The following is a 14,911-nucleotide window of genomic DNA, read 5'->3' as shown; positions in this document are numbered from 1 at the left end:
TACACAAGGTTTGTTAATGTGACTGAGATGGGAAAGGGCCATATACACTTGTTATACAGGTGTTACCAATTATATCCAGGTTAGAGCTATCCCTCTCCCCTACCTCCTGGGTGAAGCAAGAGATCTGTAGTCAATTCAGAAACCCTGTCAAAAAGTCCTCTGATCTCAATGAAGAAAGTTTCAAGAGGCTCATACACTTTTTGCCAAAATATGTCAAGGTCATCCCTTTTTCCACTGGAGGCTTAAAAATAGAAAAAAAAAGAGCATCTTTTTGCTCCTCTGCCCAGAGTTCCCACCTGAACTAAATTCCCAACTCCTCACTCAATGTCTTACTCAGGCGTAGTCCCCCATCCTGGACTGAGGTGAATAACTGGACAATTAAATATTCTGAATAATTTTATTGGAAACAATCAAGTACAACAAAATAAACAACAGAAAAGGACATTTCATCTGAAGTGGAAAAAAAAGCTCAAAAATGGCAGACAATGAGCAATTTAGTTCAATCTGGAGGTCGCTTCACAAAAACAAAGTCACATTTTCAAGAAAAATAGCTGTTTCTTCACATTTCCACCAGGCGGCCATGATCCCCACAACGTACAGTATTCCATATTATCTTTCGCTTACCTCTGCCTCTGTTCTGAATAGTGAGAGTTTTCCCAAAAGGTCACACTTTAATGTATAAATCAAAGTCACCTAATTTGGTTTCACTGTGGTTCTGAGTCTAGAGCTCAATACCTATGTATTTATTCGAATGGAGTTGATTGCCTACCACAAAATAGAGACTAACAGCACTTTCAGGAGCCAGGATTCCTGTGTAGGTGTCACTCAATTAAGGAATGTAGTTATCAAGTTGGCGTATGCTGAAGCCACAGATTATTGGACAAACCCAAAATATTTATTGCACATTATTGACAAACTAGTGCATTTAAGTGGTCGTCATGGACATCCTGAATAGTTCAAATGAATTTTGATCAACTTCATTTCAAATTTATAATAGTTAACATAGTATTTGATGGTTTGAGATATATATACTTTGAATACATTCTTCTTGTATGGAGAACCTCATACAGCTGCCCCCGAAGGAAATTACAGAGTAAGAATAACCATTTAATAAGCGGAATTGGCAACAGACTGTTCACAATTAAATTTCACAACTTGGATCAAAAAGTTAACTAAATGTTAAAGAACCCAGTTTGTAAGATTTATATTCACAAGAATGGCTGAAATATGATCTTTTATCGAAGGTAAAATATATACTTTAAAAACCAACTGTTTATTTGCTACTGCAAGTATTCCACCCCCTTCTCCCAACCCAAAATATATAACTACATCATTTTTCTGAAAAGTTAGACGGACCTATGAACAAATGTTGAATAACAAAATGGTCAACCTAAAACAGCTCTATACAGTTTCACATATTTAATATCAGAGCATTATCAAGTTTGTTGCCAGAATTTTACAGCAGTCCCCCCACTGGAGGGCTTTTTGGTTGGGGGGGGGGGGGGGGGGGCGGTGCCCAAACCACACAGCAATTTTATCCTGGGGTAGCCCAACCCTTGGATGGAAGCTTAACCGTACCCCAATTGAGGCCCCCAAGTGGCCAATTAAAAGGTTTTTAGGCTGGCAAGAGCAAAGAGCGCCTATGGGGGTAGCTTGAGAAAAGGAATAGATCCTGGGAGGAAGGTGGAGGCACATCAGAAGTCCCCTTAGTTGGGTGCCACCACCTCTCCCAAAGACTCTGATTGCCCCCTTCCTTATCATCTCCACCTTGGGACCCCTTGAACTTATCTCTGGGCCTCCAGTGCCCAGACATAGGCTCCAACTTTCACCTCTATCTTCTGCAGTGCTGTTGCTGGCAGATCTGGAGTGCTGCCAGTCAGTGGCTTGTAGCTCTCCAAGGTGGGACTTCTTCCTAAGTGACGGACAGAGATACTGGCCTGCAGCCACTCACTCACTTGTGCATGAAATGGCTGCGGGGCACTCAGTCAGCAGAGATGTGATGGCAGAAAGCAAGACACTGCGATCTAAAAAATTCAGGTCATTGAGAGCAAACTGCTGAGGCATTTACTTGATGAAAGTCTCATGTTTACTATACTTAATAAAATAAAGCACTATGTTTCAGGTTTGGAGGGGGGGGGGGGTGGAACGGGGACAAGAGACTTTATTTTATGTACCTGAGCGCAGGTTAGAAAATGCAACCTTAGATAACATGTATTTAGATAGCACCTTTTAAACATAAAATATCTCAAGGCACTTAATAGATTTATCAATAATCTAATAAGTTCACTGCCATGGCAAAGTCACAGTGTTGAGCTTCTAATCTTCCACAACAACATTGATATCGCACTGTTTTCCAGTTGTGTATCTGAATTTTCTTTAGCAATGATTCCATTGTTGTGTTATTAAATTACATCCATAGCAAACATAGGAACAGGTTATACAAGTCCTTCAATCCTTAGCTACTGTTCAATTAGATCATGGTGATCAATTTGATCTGTACCTCAATACCATTTACCCGATTGCTTCATATTCATTCTCTTCTCATAAAATTCCATCATAATCTGTCCTTAATTTTAAATGACACCGCAGCCACAGCCTTCAGGGTGGGAGGAAGGGGAGTTATAAATTTCCAATATAGTGTGTGTGGATAAAGTGCTTCCTGATTGGACTCTTAACTAATAGCTCTAGTTTCAAGACTGTCCTCTTGATCTGAATTTCCTCATTAATGAAAATCAGCTAAATCACCCTATATTGTCCATGCTATTTTTTTGCTCTGCAACATCGTGAACTTAGTACTGTCAGCGCAAAATTCAGTTTGAATTTTTGTATTTTCTTCTATAGATGCCTTCACATTATCAGTAATTTAAACACACTTTCCCTTGTTAATTTTAATGATAAAGTAAACTGTACTTTAAAACAAGGAATACTGCTTTATACTTGTAGTTTTTGCTTATATTAGCAAAGGACAATTCACCTCTAGTTATTTAAATATACATAATAAAAAGGAGTCAGCAAAATTCTGTTTTCTGCTGAAATTATTGGAAATTCACATGGAATTGTGACAGTAGCCAGGAGTTTGCAAGTGTAGTGCTAGATTCCCGATTTAGATCAGACTTGCCTTTTTAACTCAAATCTGTGTGGGTTGGAGATGGGTAAGTGGCCCGATGCACCACGTGGGAAGGTACCAAACTATAGACTAGACAATCCCCGTAAATCACTGGTCACACCAAATTAGCCAATCTTAGGCATGGCAGAAACACAATGATATCTGCACTGTTCTGAAGTGGGGAGAGGGGGAAAATAATCAGCGTTTCCAGTCACAATTTTGCGATTCCACAGGAATCAGTCTGATCGGCGATATTGTTTCAAGTAGGATGGGATCAAACAGAACTGACTGCCTTTTATACTTTCCCTGCCATTAGTCAAATAGACTATATAGACTCATTTGCCTATTTTGATGAGGTCAGCTGCCAGTTCTTCTGGAACTGGATCCAGCAGGTCACTGGAAATAATAGTTTTTAAAAATTGGAAAAGATCAATTCAAGTGTTTGACAGAGTTGGCCAGAACATGGCGGCCTTGTAGACTCTGAAAACGTCAAAGTAGCAGATATATCACCAGTTACCTGAAAAAGAAAACAAGGTGGTGGCAAGCTCTCTTATCAGGAGGAAAGTTTAAAGAATAAAAAGTGGCGCAGGATTGCATTTGCCCCAGAGAACAGTCACAAACTTAATTCATAGTTTCAACTGGTCACTTTTGACAGCCATGAAGATTTAAAATACTGACTGAAAATGAAGGTGAAATTTGTATGTTGTACCAACCTCAATGTTCGTAACATTCAGTGACTGGCTCAAGTTCAGAAAATACCTAAGAAAATGAGGAGTGAGACCTACACCGAATACTTACTATTCAATACTCAGCCACAAGTATTTAAATCCTGGAACGAAACAATAGGGGTTCTATCTTATAAACTCGGATCATGAAGTAATTTATACAAAGATTGTGACAGATGAACATTTAAGCACATGTTCTTAAACAGTAATAAAAAACCTGAACGTTGAACACAAGTGGCCAAAATAAAGTATACACAGAATATTACCAAATTTTAATTTGAGTGAGGAGAGGAGGGGGGAAAAGGAGGAGGTGGAAAGAAGTAAGCATAAAAATTTATTAAGTCCCTTCATCAAGGGAATATGCAAGGATTGAAGTGTGTGCCAGTTCTATGCTCCTTCTTACCCTCATGGACAGAGAAATGACTAGATCTGAAGAACCAAGCTGGCTGCAGAGACATTGTCACCACCACCCACAGTCTGATAGACCTCAGTACATACCAGCACTGGAGCAACACAGATTTCATAGTCATACTCCTCCCAGCATGAAACAGGCCGATTTTCTTTGAGTGGGATTTTCTTACTCCCTTGTTCACGACTTACTGAAAAAGAATCATCCATGATCAATTTGGCTTTGCTGGTGTCAATATTCGGTGAGCCACATACATGACGATTTGCAGTCAATGAAGCTTTGGCAGTTGCTGACATGGTGTTTTTCCAAGAGGATCCTTTAGCAATGATGATTGCCTGGAAAGCAAGAGTGTGAACATGCAGCCGAGTCAGTCTGCGACGTGTGCTTGTTATTTCCTGAGAATTTAAGATACGATAAACATCCCGCATTTGATCGAGCACATTTGCTACTCTTGGGTATGGGTCAGACAGAATGGTGATATTGGACCCCTTTAACATGCTAAGCAGATTGGGTAATTCCTGCTCATTCATTCCTAGAGAATCTACGTGAGTGATGACATAAGTGAACAGACTGTTCATAAGCTTGTTGTCCACAAATGAGGCCATTTCAAAATGGATTCCAGTGGCGCTATCAGTGGATAACATGAGATTCTGGAGCAATCTTAGTCGCTCCTCAAGATGACCTGTAGGAAAGAAATGCAATTGTTAATCACAATGAGCTATTCTGGGAACAGTATCAATTCTAATTTTTTAAAAAGCTGGCATTGTATGAGAAAATTAAATAAAACTATGCCTATTTAATCAGAACTGCAAGCATCTTTCCAAAAATCAATAAACAAGCAGAAAAATCTTAATACATTAACATGATCTAAATATTGTGTATTAAATTCCAAATTTTTTCTTGCTTTGACAAACCAAAATAAGCCACTTCAATTATGTGTCAATAAAAATGTTCATTTTCATTCCTTAAGTATGTCAACTGTACCATATCTTATCACATGATAAATATGGCCAAACTACCAACTGAAACAACTAAACCTTCATATCTACAGCAGCTCCCTTAATGGGGGGTGTGTGTATGTGTATGGGAGGGGGGGGGGGAGAGGAGAGAGATATATAATTATTCAGCTTGAGAGCATCTTTGAATAAAGCTTCAATTGTACTGAATTAATCTTCAAAAGACATTTCAGAGTTGGTTAACTCAGGCAAATTATTTAAGAGGAAGGGTCTGGGTCCCCCAATTACTTTCCACCCAAGAAGCCAACCAAGACTGGTAAATGAGATTCCCAGAAAAAAACTCTGAAATCCAACGTTTTAATTAATAGTCAAAATGCAACATGCCCAACGCTAAGAGATTCTTGCCCAGCCAATATTAAGAATTATTTTTGCCATAAAAAGAAAGTCAATTATTTGTGTCACACTCTGCCAACATCAAACCATGCAGGAAAAGACCATACATCTAAAGACAACAGTGCAATCTGTCATAACATTTTCTGTATTGCTCGGAAAGGATAAAAATTGTATCTAATCTGCTAAAATGTTTGGCCAATTCAGAAACAAATTAAGCCAAGTACACACATTTATTATTGCAATCAAACCATAACAAAAGCAAGCAGTGGAATTGAAGGAAAGTTCAAGGGGTTGTTTATCCAGACACAGCTAGGTTGGTCAGAGAGAGGCAGAAGATGTGAATAAGCATTTCAGTAATAGTGAGAAGAGGTAGAGGAAGGGGTACAAACAGGTGATATCAGATGTGAAAGTAGGAAAGTGGGATTTAAACCTAAGTTCATAATTTAAACAGGATATCAAGGCAGCAGAAGGCAGCTTCAGCACGAATGATTTGCCAAGGACTGCAGTGGAGTTGAGGCCCCAAGTGTACAGTTGCTGGCAGGTGTTACATATGTTGAGTTGAAGGAAATTTTTACGTGTTAACTTTTTTAAGCTCAAGCATGGTTGACCTAAACAGAGTTGATGTATTTTGTGATTGCTTTCATGCCTATGGAGATGGCATATTTGGCCAGTTTCCCTAGCTGCTTAGGCAGACAGCACCCTGGATCTCCATAGTTGAGATGCTGTGGCACTTGTAGTGGAGGAGGTGTGAAGCCTTGGAGATGATGCACTTGAAAAGGTCGACAACAAAGGAGTGCAAGACACTCTTGGATGAGTTCTTGTGTGTAAAGGTGCTGACCGAAATCTACCTTTCCACCAAGTGGAGTAACTCTGCTTACAAGATTTCCTCAGTTCCTTGGTAGTCAGCAACTGTTTCAACATCTTGTGGGACATATCGCCCTTCAGACATTCTAATCAACTGTTGGCCAGATAATTAACTAATGCAATGGTGGTTACGGAGTCAAAAGGAATTAAACACATTAAAATATGAGAGATACAAGGGGAAAGAATCAATTGCAAGAGATGTGCTGGCTTTGTTCAAATAGTAGTCATGATGTGGAGATGCCGGCGTTGGACTGGGGTGAACACAGTAAGAGTTTTAACAACACCAGGTTAAAGTCCAACAGGTTTATTTGGTAGCAAACACCATTAGCTTTCGGAGCGCTGCTCCTTCGTCAGATGGAGTGGAAATGTGCTCTCAAACAGGGCACAGAGACACAAAAATCAAGTTACAGAATACGGATTAGAATGCGAATCCCTACAACCAGCCAGGTCTTAAAAGATACAGACAATGTGGGTGGAGGGAGCATTAAGCACAGGTTAAAGAGATGTGTCACGGGCATTCAGTCACGGGCATTCAGCCTCTGATCTTCAGGTAAGCGTTCTCCAAGGTGGCCTTCACGACACACGACAGTGCAGAGTCGCTGAGCAGAAACGATAGCCAAGTTCCGCACACGTGAGGACGGCCTAAACCGGGATGTTGGATTTATGTCACATTATCAGTAACCCCCACAGCTTGCCTCCTGGACTTGCAGGCAGTCCTGTCTGGAGACAATACACATCTCTTGAACCTGTGCTTAATGCTCCCTCCACCCACATTGTCTGTATCTTGAAGATCTGGCTGGCTGTAGGGATTCGCATTCTAATCAGTATTCTGTAACTTTATTTGTGTGTCTCTGTGCCCTGTTTGAGAGCACATTTCCACTCCATCTGACGAAGGGGCAGCGCTCCGAAAGCTAATGGTGTTTGCTACCAAATAAACATGTTGGACTTTAACCTGGTGTTGTTAAAACTCTTACTTTGTTCAAATAGACAGAAGTAGATTCAAGCTATAAAAGTGCCACTTAAGAAGAAGTTTGTTATGTCAAATGACATGTCTTACTACAATTACAGAGTATCACAAAAATACTGGTCCATAATTTTCTGTCAAAATAATGACCTGGCCAGTTGTGCTTGCTGTTATTTATGGGCAAATGCAACAGGAACCTAAGACAACGATAGTTCCATAATAAAAAGTTGATTTTAAGAGATATGCCACTCTGGCATTAGCTTTGCATAAGCAGCATCTCTTGGAGTGGTTCACTATTGAAATACTTTGATGTGAAGTTGCTGGACTTGCATGGTAGATGTGAACTTGCCATAGTAGGTTAGGCTTCTCCATAATCAGCCCAAGCACCCTTTTTAATGATGTAATAAAAGTGTTAATAACTGGTCAGTTATTAACTTTTTTACAAGTCTGGAGTCTCACTCCTTCAGCTTTTAATTGTTGTGAATTTAAAATTTATTTTCAACATTTTTGCTGTTTTGATCTGCTGCTTACAGCAACTTGCTATGCAAACATAAATTAAATGAGCAATGGCAACTATAACCAACAGCAGGTATCAATTGTTTTCTAACTATAGTACATTCCAGCCCCAATATCTCACACGCTAGGGCAATACACACTTTGGTCTTGACATACAGTCTTGCCAGGTTGAACGGTTTTGCCATCTGCTCAGGCATGCAGGTAGACACCCTAATTTGAATTGCCAAAAGCACACAATAGCAGCATAGAGAAAAATGTCAGAGTTGACACTAGGGCGCAGTTCTGATTTACCCTGCTACTGATCTTGAAATCCTCCAATGTTGCTCCATTGTAACTGACAAAACTGTGCAAGTTCTCAGAAGAAGAAATTATGCCTAGGAGTCCAAGCAGGCAGATTATTTTCTACAGCAGCTCAAAGAGTTCACCTCTGCTGACAAGGTTGAAGGACTTGGCAAGATTTCCATGTTGTGCAAAGCAAACCACGAAGCTGTAGTATTCTTTCCAGAGTGCAGGCTTGGGCAAATAGTATGGAGACCCTGAGCTGCCCAAGCAGCAGGGCCCATTCTTGACAATGTTGATATTGTCCGAAAGAAAGGATGAAACCAGTACTGTTTGGTACCAGTTTTGCTGCAGGAATTGCTGGAAAGCTGCCTGATAGATGACAGATTACCACTTATGGGATTCCACTCTGAATTTTCTGTCAGGATTAACTCCCTTAGCCTTTTTCTTTCATGAGACTCCCACAAAGCAGTGGGGCTATTCACCCATAGCTGGGGGTCTGGTTTGTTGACACCAGGGCATAACCGCACACTGGTGGGCCTCTATGCCATGTATCTGGAGGCCAGGCCTCAGAGACCCCTGTAGTTTAGCCTGCATCCACAAGGAACCCAGTTTATACATGTTGCCACAGGGAGATATTATAAAGGACTTGCTGATGAAGAGGCAACGTATCAGCAGAAGTGGCTTACACACGCTGCTCTCTTTTCACAATAGTGAGAGGTGACAAGCAGACTGATCACTAGACACCACTCACTATACTAACACTTGATGCATTACATCATGCACTGGAGATGCACTGGCACAGCATTAACATGCTGATTAATTAATGTACCCATGTTAAAAGCAAAACTTTCATTATTGACTTTCAGCAGGACAAATGGACCTTTTTATTCCAGCATATTATTTGGAAGTACAGTTTGAGTTTGCGTCTTTAAAAGCATACACAAAGTTGCAAAGATTCAAGGACTCTCACCATTACGCATTGTAACTGTATCTTCCGAAACAAACAATGAATCCTTTGACAATTTGATCTGGGGGTAACACATGTTGTAATAAAGCCTTCTGTATTAGAACATATGACTGAATCTAATAATTACAAATGATCTGATCAAATGCTGAAATTCAAGTGCACTCTCATGAAAGGAAAAACTACTTGAAACACTTGAAATAAAGTTTGGAAATTCAGTGGACAGAAAAGTAGCAACTATAACCCCCTCTATTTGAGAAGAGAGGGAAGCAGAAAACTGAAAAATACATGCCAGCTAGCTTGCTGTCTGTCGCGGGGAAAGTGCTAAGAATCGATCATTAACAAGGTTATAGCTGGGCAATTAGAAAACCCCAAAATAATCGGGAAGACATAGCATGGTTTTGTAAAAGAGAAATCATGTTTCTTTTAATATATCTTTATTGAAGATTTTATTTTTTTTTACAAATAATGCAACAAACTCAATAGTACAGCAAGATCATTTTCAAACAAGCACATTTAGGAAGAGATAGAAATAATATCACAGTTGGCTCGGAATATTCATTGTATCCCATCATACAAGCAATGAAATTATATATCCAAGGATGGGGAAATTAGGATAACAGGATACAGCCACAATTGGCTCAACGGTGCATAACCAAGCTCACAGAATAACAGCAACAGAGCTACGAAACTTATGGAAAGCAAATCTTTAAAGTAGCTACTGCCATTGCTTATTCAAACATTAAAAAGTACAGGAAATTAGCACAGGTAAAATGGCAGTTAAACCACCAAGGAGCATTGCACCACACTTGGGTGTACACAAAAGTACGGTTCCTCCATTCCCAGCCAACCTAGAGGTCCCGATGATACAATACATCTTTCCCCGGGATATACATTCTGTCTGCACCATAACAGGAGTTAATCAGAGATTCTATAACCCCCAAGTAACTGAATTACAAAAAAAGTGCAAGCCCATTAGTTTTAAAAGGGGGTTTCCCTCACCTGCTAAGTACTCAAGCGTGCCTTACCCACTACCTCCATATTAAACCACTTGCCCACCCACCTCTCTGCAATGACGATACTCATTTTAACCATAATTGTAATAAAAGGATATAGGTGAAAATGTCAACCACTATATATGCCAGGATTATAAAACGAGAAGATGGATAAAAATCACACAACTCTAGTACCATAAAACCTACACAACACACTCCTTAGAAACAAGAAGTACATTGTGGGATGCATTCGACTAAGGATAAATGGATCTCTCTGGATTCATCAGGATACAGTAAGAAGTTTAACAACACCAAGTTAAAGTCCAACAGGTTTATTTGGTAGCAAAAGCCACACAAGCTTTCGGAGCTCTTAGCCCCTTCTTCAGGTGAGTGGGAATTCTGTTCACAAACAGAGCTTATAAAGACACAGACTCAATTTACATGAATAATGGTTGGAATGCGAATACTTACAACTAATCAAGTCTTTAAGAAACAAAACAATGGGAGTGGAGAGAGCATCAAGACAGGCTAAAAAGATGTGTATTGTCTCCAGACAAGACAATACACATCTTTTTAGCCTGTCTTGATGCTCTCTCCACTCCCATTGTTTTGTTTCTTAAAGACTTGATTAGTTGTAAGTATTCGCATTCCAACCATTATTCATGAAAATTGAGTCTGTGTCTTTATAAGCTCTGTTTGTGAACAGAATTCCCACTCACCTGAAGAAGGGGCTAAGAGCTCCGAAAGCTTGTGTGGCTTTTGCTACCAAATAAACCTGTTGGACTTTAACCTGGTGTTGTTAAACTTCTTACTGTGTTTACCCCAGTCCAACGCCGGCATCTCCACATCATGACTTTCATCAGGATAACCAGCAAAAATTTGCCACTATGTTTACACACAGGACTGTCCTTATCAATTTGAATAATCACGTAACAGAATTAATTAAGAAATGAAATTAGAGGGGGCACATTCAAGGATTAACAAAGAGCTGCAGAATATGACCCTAAACAGGGTAATCAGCAAAATTTGCCTCAGACCTCTGGATTGCTCCAATCAATATAAAATAAAGCACAGTAAAGGATCAACACTCTGATATAATTACAAGGGTATGGTCCAGGATTAACAAATGCTGATTTTCACAGTGTAGCAGGATAACAGGCGACAAATGCCTCTGTGCGCATGTGTCATACACCCTTGTGAGGATAAAAGACAATATCACAAAATCAGGAGTATAATCACAAGGAAACAAAGGACAGGATTATATAACCATCCATGGAGCCTGAAATGGCCAAAGATATGACAAGAGCCTCAAGCAACATCCAGGATCCATCCAGCGTTTCACTGAAACCTTTGCACCTCCTCCATGTTGCCCTCCCGAAGCCCTGGTAAAGAGAAAATTAGACCCTGGTGGCGAAGACCCGTGGCGTCCAGCCCCTCCAGGCCTTCTCAGTGAACACAGGGGACAAGACAACGCAAGACCAGTGATTGGAGCCTTTGATCAACCCCAGGCCTCGAAGACCAGATACAATGTGCTCTGTCGAACCAGAAACATCCAGCCTTCAAATGGAGATTGCGAAAACATGGCATGAGATCCTCAAATTCAGCCAGGAATTCATCCCCAGCTCCTCTAGGGAGACTGGACACATGAATACTTATTCTTCTGCCCCATTTCCCTAAAATAGCCAGGTTTTTCGACATACTGTGCAGCAGGATTTCCAAGTATTGAAAGTGAGCTCCCACTGAGGAAACTGCCCTTGCGACTGACAGGATTTGCTTCTCTGCTTCATCCATTCTCTTTAGGATATCGCACAGTTCACTGTGAGCACCAATGGTCTGTGCCGATGAGTCGAGACCGTCATCCACAACCTCACACAAGGGCAGCCATCATCTCGTTGCCTCTGGCACCGCCAAAGCGTAGGCCCGTTCACCAACGAAATCGTCACTGTGAACTGGGCCCCACCCTGGCCTTCAACTGCCTCAACAGGTTGATTCCGGAGATGAGGGCGTTAGCTTATGAGGAGAGATTGAGTAGACTGGGCCTGTACCCATTGGAGTTTAGAAGGTTGAGAGGAGATCTTATAGAGACATATAAGATAATGAAGGGGCTAGACAGGGTAGAAGCAGTGAGGTTATTTCCACTTACAATGGAAACAACTAGGGGGCATAGCCTCAAAATACAGGGGAGTCAATTTAGAACAGAGTTGAGGAGGAACTTCTTCTCCCAGAAGGTAGTGAATCTTTGGAATTCTCTGACCAATGAAGCAGTAGAGGCTACCTCGTTAAATGTGTTTAAGTCACAGACAGATAGATTTTTAACCATTAAGGGAATTAAGGGTTATGGGGAGCGGATGGGCAAGTGGAACTGAACCCACTATCAGATCAGCCACGATCTTATTGAATGGCAGAGCAGGCGCGAGGGGCTAAATGGCCTACTCCTGCTCCTATTTCTTATGTTCTTATGTTCTCAATCAAACAAGGATTTTCTTAACTTTGGCTCTCAGTCGCCAGAATTTTGCCAAGATCTTCCAAGGACATAGCACAGATTATACACATCAGGATCAAATTATTAAGGATGGTGCATCAGAATAAAAAACAGATTAAAACATAAGTAGCGCCAGAGCTCACGAAAACACAGCTGTTCCCACACTTACATCATGTGATCCCCCCAAGAAATCATGTTTAACTGATTTATTAGAGTCCTTCAAAGGAGTTACACGTGCAATGGATAAAGGAGAGACTGTAGACCTACTGTAGTTGGATTTCCAGAAGGCACTTGATAAGGTGCGACATCAAAGGTTATTGCAGAAAATAAAAGCTCATGGTGTAGAAGGTAATATATTAGCTTGGATAGATGATTGGCTGGCAGAAAACAGGAGTATGCATAAATGGGTCTTTGTCTGATTGGCAGGATGTGACAAGTAAAGTCCCATGGGGGTTGTGCTGGAGCCTCAACTTTTAACAATTTACATCAATGACATAGATGAGGGGAGCGGAGGCATGGTAGCTAAATTTGCAGATGACACAAAGCATAGGTAGGAAAGTCTGTTGTGAAGACACAAGGAGTTTGCAGACAGATACATTGAGTGAGTGGGCAAAAATCTGACAGATGGAATATAACATGAGAAAATATGAAGTTGTTTACTTTGGCAGGAATATTACTTAAAACAGAGAACAACTGCAGAATGCCAAGGTGCAGAGGAATCCAGCGCAAGAGTGATAAAAAGTACTGAGGGAGGTATAGCATATAATCACGAAAGCTAATGGAGTGCTATCCCTAATTATGAGAGGAACTGAACATAAAAGTAAGGATGTTATGATTCAGTTACACAGGGCATTGGTGATATCACATCTTGAATACTGTGTGCAGTTTTGACCTTATTAAAAGGAAGAGTCAAAAAGCATTGGAGGCAGTTCAGAGAAAGTTTCTAGATTTATACATGGAATGAGTGCATTGCCTTATGAGAGCAGGTTGGACAGGCTGGGCTCGTTTCCACTGGAATTTCAAAGGGTGAGGGGTGACTTGAGTGAAGTATATAAAATCCTGAATAGTTTTGACACGGTAGACATGGAAAGGATGTTTCCTCTTGTGAGCAAGTCTAAAACTAGTGGCATGGTTTTCAAATTAGGAATCACTCTTATTGGACAGAAATTAGGAGAATGTTTTTCCTGAGTGTTGTGCAAACTTTGGAACTCTGCCTCAGATGCAAAATCCTTTTGATTTTTCTCTGCTATATATTAACTGTGATTAACAGACAGAGCAAACATCCAACTTCCAGGCTAATGGCACGGTTGCTTAGCACACAGGAGGCTAGTGCTCATTCAGTCCTTCCATAAAGTAATATTGCTGAGAGGAGCTGAATCTATGTCCAGCAAACCCTGATGCTCTATTTCACTGCACAAGAAATGGTGTTTTGATCACACTACATTGCAATCTGGATCAGAAACTTGAGTGTGGTAGCTGCAAGAAGCTTAGTGGAGAAATCTGTGTCAATATTAGTACAATCAATTACTTTTCAGTCATGTATTGACATTTCAACTTTTTAATGGCTCCAGTTTCCAAAAGCATCAATGCAACGCTAAAATCTTAACCTCAGTAGACTTGCAAGCAAAGCTGCAAAACAGCTTCAGCACCAGTCTTCTCTTCCTTAATAATTTAAAGTTTGACATCCGCATTACACAATTACATTCTTCCTCTCACCTGGCCTAAAGGGAAAATTATCCATCATTTGAAGCCCACTAATTATCAGTAGAGATGGTTTAAACTGCTGGAGTTGAGACTGAAAGTCCTCGAGTGACTCCAAAATGGGATTGGATGAGTCATGATGGACAATGAACCTAAGAGATCAAGCAGTGGATTATTTTCAGGGGTTAAAACTGTCAAGTACAGTACATTTAGCAAATTGACGTTAACATGTTTAGAATCACACTACCACAGAGGAAAATAGCAGATCTGGTGGACCACATGTGAAATTACAATGTTACTTTACAGCTTTTCACCTTCATCTGAGCGAGAACAGTCATTTCTTGGTTGATGTGCAAAATTTAAAACTCTCATTTTACACATTTATACCACCCTAATGGCAGCTCTGGAACATAAATGAATCACTCTACAATTACCCTCAAGAGACAGCTTCATCCCATTGCTGGAGCAAAATCCCAAATGCCTAGAACGTCGTGGGACACAGAGATAAAGACCTTGACCTTCCTGACTCCGTTGTCAATTGAGCTACACTGGAA

General features: G+C 40.5%; 1 protein-coding gene across 1 annotated transcript in view; it reads right to left on the bottom strand.

The window, feature by feature from the left end:
• Nucleotides 1-393: 393 nt before the first annotated feature.
• Nucleotides 394-14,911, bottom strand: part of adpgk2 (ADP-dependent glucokinase 2) — a 33,891-nt gene continuing 19,373 nt past the window's right edge. The window contains exons 5-6 of the mRNA XM_078229593.1: nucleotides 14,373-14,509; nucleotides 394-4,922 (exon numbers count right to left, since the gene is read on the bottom strand). Coding sequence (XP_078085719.1) covers nucleotides 4,255-4,922; nucleotides 14,373-14,509 — 805 coding nt within the window. The 3' untranslated portion in view covers nucleotides 394-4,254. The remainder of the gene's footprint in view (nucleotides 4,923-14,372; nucleotides 14,510-14,911) is intronic.

The sequence above is a fragment of the Mustelus asterias genome, chromosome 15 (genome assembly GCF_964213995.1).
Source record: "Mustelus asterias chromosome 15, sMusAst1.hap1.1, whole genome shotgun sequence".
Lineage (NCBI taxonomy): Eukaryota > Metazoa > Chordata > Chondrichthyes > Carcharhiniformes > Triakidae > Mustelus > Mustelus asterias.
The sequence above is the reverse complement of the archived record's forward strand: the minus strand, read 5'-3'. Positions and strand labels throughout refer to the sequence as shown.